A 7,204-nucleotide genomic window follows, 5' to 3' on the forward strand; every position below is an offset into this window, starting at 1 on the left:
ATAATAAATGAATACAATGTTTTGTCACTTGTCACTCCCACAATAATCCTCACAATTTAAAACCAACTAAATCTCTAAAATCCTTCCTTACCATTTATTTGTTAATTAATAATTATTAAATACTCATTTGAAGGATGCAAAAATAATGGAATAAATATCTAGATTGTTTTAAACACTATTTTACAACGGTTGTCTCTTAACATGCATGATAATTTATTTATTTATTTTTTTGTATGCGCTTAATAATTAAATATTATTTTTTTCATCAATTACCCGTGAAACACATGGGTCTCAAGCTAGTGTAGATAAATGAGTGTCATCATTCATCAAACTTATATATGAAAAGACTAGAATGCAATCAAAATAAAGAAGTAAAAACTAGCAACAAGGATCTGAAACAATTCAACAAGCATAAGCAAAAGGTGAAAACTCTCCTATGACCAACAAACAGAGGAGGTATACACACTACACAAACATCCTATGATGTCCTGTAAGCAACCAACATCTTTTACTTCCTAAGAAAAGACCATGGACCTGTTCCTGTTCCCATCCTGCAAACCAAAATATTAATTAATCAATATTAATAATAATAAACAATTTTTTAAAATGTATATCTTGATGAAAGAAATCAATCTTGGGTTTTTTTTCATCTAGCAAATATTAAGAAAAAGTTAATATTGGTTTGCATACCTCCATATGCCTGCGATTGCGCGTAAGCCCATGAAAATCGATAAAGTGACCCATAATCCAACAAATCCACCGGATTTGTACAGAACAAGTAATGACCCTATGCTCCCTATCGCCACGAGGATCTAACAAGAAGAAAGTCACATAAAACAAAAGTCGATATAAACTTAATGCAGGAAAAAAAATCATTATGTTTAGCAGTATTTCTTACCATGGAGTATGCAGAATAAGCAAAATCGGATGCTCCAAAGTTAACTCCATCGAATACGAATGCTATTGAATTGATTGGTTGTGTTCCAGCGACAAACTGATTGTAGGAAAATAGGTGAAGTGATATGAAAACATAAACAAAAAGATAAAAATAATTTAAATTGACTGTTAAAAAAGATGGATATATACCGGGACACCAATGGTTATTATGTGTTTAACACTTATATCTTTTGTAAACACTCCAGAACCGAAATGCAACCCGAGTCCAACAAGTAGAGCAAGCCCGAGGCCCATTACAAAGCTCATCTGCAAATTACAACATTTATCAAAAACATTTTCATGTGAAGGAAAATATATTATTAATCTGTATTATGGGAAGTTTATGTCATGTTACACCATTTATTGCAGATAAAATGTGATAATCATCCACACCTGAAGTACTCGAGCTGCTGCAGCTGTAGCCTTCTCATAATTCTTTTCCGCAAAAGCTGAGGCAATTATCGCCTACAAAATTATATAAACACAAATATCGATCCTCATTCGTTCTAAGAACAATATATAAGCTTCCAATATTTTAAACACTTTTACTGTAATCAACAAAACCCATCAGGAAAAACTCACGGGTCCCACCAATACCCTGCTATCACACAAAACAAACAGCATTTACCTGTCCAGCAACTGCCAGCCCATCAGCAAGAAGTGATGATGTCAGCCAGACCTGCAAGCATATTTGAAATGCAGCCATAGGTGTTGCACCCAACCTTGTAGCCAATGATGCAGCCAATGTCACGCAAACAGTTGCGGCTATAACCTTAAACAACAACAAGAAACCTGTGGAGATATCACCAGAAAACATTATGTTGGACTGACTTTTATTATATTAAGATTATTTTCACATGAACTATGAAAAGCTGTTTATCTCAGGAAACCGAAGATATATATACCATTTTCAAGAAATCGACCGAACTGCAGAGCTTTAACACTCGGAGGCAATAGGTCAACTTGCTGAATCAGCTTGACTAACAGAATTAATGCTATCAAGTACCTGCAGAATAATAAACAGATCTGTTTTTAGTTTTTATAGTTGAAAGGGTGAAACCAAATATAATGCAAAATTTAATGAATAATTACTGGGATAGAACATGTGCGATGGCTGCACCGCTGACTCCCATTTTGCAGGCAAAGATAAGAATTGGATCCAAAATTATATTTGTTAAATCTCCTGCCACTGAAATAGGACACAAAAATATGTTGGAATAATATGCATAAAAAGTTAGCATAAATAATGAAAAAAATGATATAAGTGAACATACCAGTGGGATATAAAGGAGTTTTAGTATCTTTAAAACCACGAAAGACACCTTGCATTGCCAAAGAGAGAAGAACAGCTGGAGCCCCAAGCGCGCGCAATGTCAAATATTTGTGTGCAGGTAAAAGCATTGGAGAGCCCTGCATCATAAATAATATGCAGATTAATTAATAAGTGGTAACTTTTGTACAATAATGACTAAGTCTTTTAAGTGGCTCACTAAAATCACTTGAGTTTTTCTGTTCTTCTGAAGTCGCTTGAGTCTCGACTAGTCGACTTAACTTACATTTAACAGTTATAAAACTTGGTATACAGTAAAATAAGTTTATTCACTGTAACCTCCTACTTCAAATTTATTGAAAAGAAAAATAATCCCTTATTAACTAGTAACCAAGACTTATATGTTTCATTTATCTCACTTAATATTAAAAGATTTAAACATTTATAGAAAAAAATTAAATTTAAGACACCTAAAGAGTTGAGTGAGTTTAGAGGAACAAATACACTTTGAGTGACTTTAGTGAAACACATGGGAAGCTTGGTTACTATTTGGTAAAGTTTTCCCATAAATTCGTTACTAGAATGCAGACGCTTACTGATTTCACACCCATTATACTCAATAATGGTTTTGCTAGAAGTACAAGCAACATTGTTTCAAGTACACCAAGAATTGAACCAAACACTAATGCTGTTGATGCTGAAGGGATATTTCTCTTTTGTTTTTTGAGATTCGGCGGATTCGATATAATATCCTTAACAGTTGTATGCTTGCATGGACTAGCTTCGAAACCTGAACAACAAGACCAACGAACCCGAAAAGATTATTAATACAAGTTTTTCATTTAATATAAAACACGAATGTAAATCGACTTAATTACCATCTTCTGATGCCAAATCCTTATCTTTCTCATCCTTTGCTGCCGAACCGTTTTCCAAATTTTCAAGTTTGACATCATCTTTTGTCGATTCTTTTGTGTCCTCTTTGTTCACATTACTCTTTTCTGTGTTATTCTGAACTTTGATTTCTTCCAAATTCATTCTTTCTATAGTTTCTTCCTCAGCAACAAATGAAGTTGTGATACTAACAAGAGGGAATATTGCTACTTTTGAAACTTGATTGAAAATCGCGATAGATACTCCTACTGCAGCAATTTCCACCGGGCCTATACAAAAATCGTTTAAAAAAACAAACAAATGTATCCAGTAAAAACTCCTATACAGAAATTATTTAAAAAGTTAAAATTTTTTACTTACCTAAACGACCAATAAACGCGGTGTCGATTAAAGAAGCAATGGGATCAGCAGCTAATGCCATGGCTGCAGGCACAGCAATTAAAAGTATTTCTTTTCCAAGTGAGTCCATTTTCAGGACCAGCCTACAAAACATTTCATATGGCAATAACAACTTTAATAAAGATAACAATAATAATAATTATTATTATTATTCATCATGCCAAACAAGTACCTAATATTTTTAAAGAAAACCAACATTGGATGCTTCCACTTTCCTTGTGTCGAAACCACAACACCATCTTCCGCCATAGCTGCAAAACGAGCAGGCTAGTTGACGACAAAGTAACCGCAATTTATAGAGTTGTAACAGCGGCATAAAACTCCTCTATATAAGTAACCATGTTGACATCTTGTTGAAATTATGACACTAAACTGGGTGTATATTAAAAAGCACGCCTGAGACGCATAAGGCGACCTTAGACGCAAGCTTGTTTGCTTCGGACACAGTGACGCGCATGTTGTGCAAAAGGCTCACTTCATTGGAAAAGAAACCGGAACCCACTGGATATTTTTTAGCACTCTAAAAAGCATACCCTCGTTAGAAAAATAAATCTTAGGTCTGTCACTGATCACTTTGCACACGCAAGACACATGTACAATATGCTTAGAGTGTGCCTCTTGTAGGTGAACAGGTTTTAGGCATGCAGTTTATTTATATACTAAACATATAAACTTTTAGTGGCACTAAAAATCTATGAAAAATATAAAAAATTAGTTATATAAATATTTTGCGTCTAGCATAAGAAAGCTAGAGTGCTTTGGGAATTTGGTCCTAATTAATTTGGGCCATATTCTACTCTTCTTCCATCTCTCTTTCTCACAATGCATTATTAAAGAGAAATCAAAGACGAAAGTGGCTAAATTATTGGACATAATCGGAAGATAAAAAGTGTAAATGTGAAGATGATAAATGGATTTTGTTGTTTTACATTATTGGATTACAAAAGTTTCATTTAGGAAGATAATATAATCATTATTACCTTTGATAATATACATTTAACTATTTAATTTAACTCTTTTCATATATAGTATTGAAACTACTTTTAGATAAAAAAAAAATGGGAAAATCGGTATAGCTATTAATACTTAGTTCTGATAGATATTTATATGTAGTTCGGATATGGGTATAGTTATTTATACGTACTTCTAATAGATAACAGGAAATGCAACAAACACTATTATACAATTTTGTATTACAGACAGGGTCGTCTCGTAGGGAAATGAGGCAAAGGTTTTAGGCCTTCAGATTTATGTGGCCCTATCTTAAATATGAGTTATGTATTATGATATTTTGAAAATCAAGTTTTTTTTAGAATTAGTAATTCATTAATGGGTCACAAGCTAAGAAGGATTGTCCCATGTCCATTATTACTACATATCATCGTATCCATAATTTTTTGATACTCTCTAGTGCTATATGCATAAAGAAAAGGAAAAAAAGGCTTCGTCATTTTAGTTAGTTTTAGGCCTCCGAAGACGTTGAGCCAGCCTTGATTACAGATAAAACAATATTCATAATTTTTTATACAATTATCGTGGTTCTTTGTTTACATTAGATTTATATATTGCCGAAACAAAATTTGTATTTGAGAAAAACAATATGATGCTAAATAGTAATAATTTAATAAACCTTTTTTTTTCTTTTATAATTCAATCATATTATGTCACATGGACCATTAACATGTTTTTTTATTATAACTTTTAAAATATAATGATTTATAAAATCCCAAATAAATGAGTATATTGTTACAATGTGCATATCTGGATTCAGCCATCCAGATATGAATATGAATTTTGTTTAAAAGGGTGTTATCAATGATAATTTACAGGTGAAATGACATTTTTAACTACTTCTCACACAAAGTAGTATTATGTAAAGGTTTTGGTTTATTTTAAAGTAAGACTAAACGTATTTTAGTACTTAAAGTATGTTTATCCTTACTTTAGCCTCCTTAATTATTATTTGGAAACATGAAACCAACGCTTATCAAAATTTAGAAAAAGACCATCAAAACTTAGACCTTTTCCTTACTTTAGTAGACTGATTTGGTGGCAATATCCGTGCCCAAACAAATATTATTGTTTTTACATTCATTTTCATTTCTCTACTTAGTAATGGGGTATGACGTGTTTGCTTTATTGAAAGAAGGCATTCCTTACGTTCACAACTCGCATTTTTTGCTTTCCTTTTGTTTTAATTCTTTAATTTTTATTTTCTAGAAATTAGAACATGTCTTTGCATACTTCCCAGAATATCACAAGGTTCCAACAAGCTAACTGCATACTTTTTATATCGAAAGAAAGAATATGCAGATTGAAGGCGTGTCACGAATGGAAATTGTAAGGTGTTTTTTTTTTTTTATTTTTCCGAAGAGATCATGAGTTCTCGTTCTGTCATGACCAATTAGTTGTGTAGATTTAGGACCAGATTAGAGTGTCCGTGAGTTTTAACCATTCAAAGAAAAAAAAACTATATAAAACATCTTTTCTACTTGAAATGCACATTCTGTTTTCTTAAAACATTAACACTCAGGTTTTGGAAAATAGATTTGATGTAGAATTCGTTGAGAAGGCTAACACATCAGTGTATGAAAACATTGATTTTCAACTAGTAAACAGTGGAAGTGTTTATTCAACTTTGATCATGAATAGTGACAAAATCATAACCGTTAATCTTGAAAAAAATTGAACGGTCAATTTGTAAGAAAGATGATACCATAAAATTTTATGGATCAAAACTTCAACAAAGAATCTTCTAGACGTCAAAGAGGGGGGAGAGAGAGATGTATCCGTTAAAAAAATAGTACACAGATATAACCGAAGAATACGAATGGAAGTATCAAGTTCAAGGAAAACAAAGTTAACATACACGGAAAATTAGAGACATAAAAAGTTGTTAATTTTTTTTATTATTATTATTTTTTTTTTGACAAATAAGAAAATTATCAAGAAAGAAAGAGTATGTTACCTATAGAAGTTGAGACTTCAGATTAGACCTTTCTTCCTCTTTTTGATAGGCAAATAATCTTTGGTTTTGAGTCACCCAAAACTCTCACTTTCTAATGGCTTATAACTTTAAGCAGGAATGCATTCCTACAAGGTTCACCTCCACTATATATAGTATGATTTTATACTTTTTATCACTAATTAATATAACATACTTTAATTAAAAAGTAAGAAATAATATCATATTTAGGAGCTTAATTGTCTTGGATCCATTCGTATAAAAACAAAAACACTATACTCCATTGATAGAAGTATTGTTTTAACTAATAAACATTAAAGTATATTGCTAATATGATAATTTACAAATATATTGCCATTATTAATAATATAAATAAGATGGCTATTTTGTGTGACTATAGTTGAGGGTTAGTTACTACCAACGACCCCCGGTCTAAGTAATTGAGATGATGCATTAAAAAACTTTATTTTAAAAATGAGAAGATCTTTAGTTTAAATTCCACCCGTGACAAAAACATATAGGTTCCAGGTTAGACTATGGGTTTTTTTTTCCACCTATGATGGGCTTCTTTTTTACGGATGGTCTCCAGGTTCGGACTGATGTGGCGAAATGATGTACGAGCTTCCTTTCAGGAACGTGCCAACGCCAGTCTAGCACTCCATGGTTTCATACTTGACTGATGGAGTTGATCAGGTGGTCAGTAGTTCGTTAGTGATCCAAGTAACTATTAAAAGAAAAAA

The 7,204-nt window shown here is 32.1% G+C and overlaps 1 protein-coding gene across 2 annotated transcripts; it reads right to left on the reverse strand.

Moving 5' to 3' along the window:
- Positions 1-346: 346 nt before the first annotated feature.
- Positions 347-6,532, reverse strand: LOC143578970 (protein DETOXIFICATION 43-like). Of its 2 annotated transcripts, XM_077062400.1 has the most exons (14): positions 6,468-6,532; positions 3,672-3,750; positions 3,461-3,582; positions 3,085-3,369; positions 2,803-2,996; positions 2,211-2,346; positions 2,029-2,125; positions 1,842-1,942; positions 1,565-1,728; positions 1,330-1,401; positions 1,087-1,203; positions 899-994; positions 691-812; positions 348-551 (listed from the first exon to the last, which is right to left on the reverse strand). In XM_077062400.1, the coding sequence occupies exons 2-14, from the start codon at positions 3,746-3,748 to the stop codon at positions 509-511; spliced, it is 1,626 nt and encodes a 541-aa protein (XP_076918515.1). In that variant the 5' UTR covers positions 3,749-3,750; positions 6,468-6,532; the 3' UTR covers positions 348-508. The 2 variants fall into 2 exon arrangements, with proteins under 2 accessions (XP_076918516.1, XP_076918515.1); XM_077062401.1 differs by lacking the exon at positions 6,468-6,532 and having other exon boundaries at positions 347-551; positions 2,029-2,119; positions 3,672-3,943.
- Positions 6,533-7,204: the final 672 nt, after the last annotated feature.

Source organism: Bidens hawaiensis, unplaced genomic scaffold, assembly GCF_021521415.1.
Source record: "Bidens hawaiensis isolate Kalapana, Puna unplaced genomic scaffold, B.hawaiensis_p1.1 tig00029414_1, whole genome shotgun sequence".
In the NCBI taxonomy this organism is placed as follows: domain Eukaryota; kingdom Viridiplantae; phylum Streptophyta; class Magnoliopsida; order Asterales; family Asteraceae; genus Bidens; species Bidens hawaiensis.

Bases quoted from the DNA above. Each gene is read 5' to 3' on its own strand.
- LOC143578970 (XM_077062400.1), bottom strand. From the start codon at position 3,748: ATGGCGGAAGATGGTGTTGTGGTTTCGACACAAGGAAAGTGGAAGCAT. The intron at 1,204-1,329 runs GTGTGGATGATT...TGTAATTTGCAG, and splicing joins CAGCAGCTCGAGTACTTCAG to ATGAGCTTTGTAATGGGCCT. The intron at 552-690 runs GTATGCAAACCA...TTTGGTTTGCAG, and splicing joins GCAATCGCAGGCATATGGAG to GATGGGAACAGGAACAGGTC.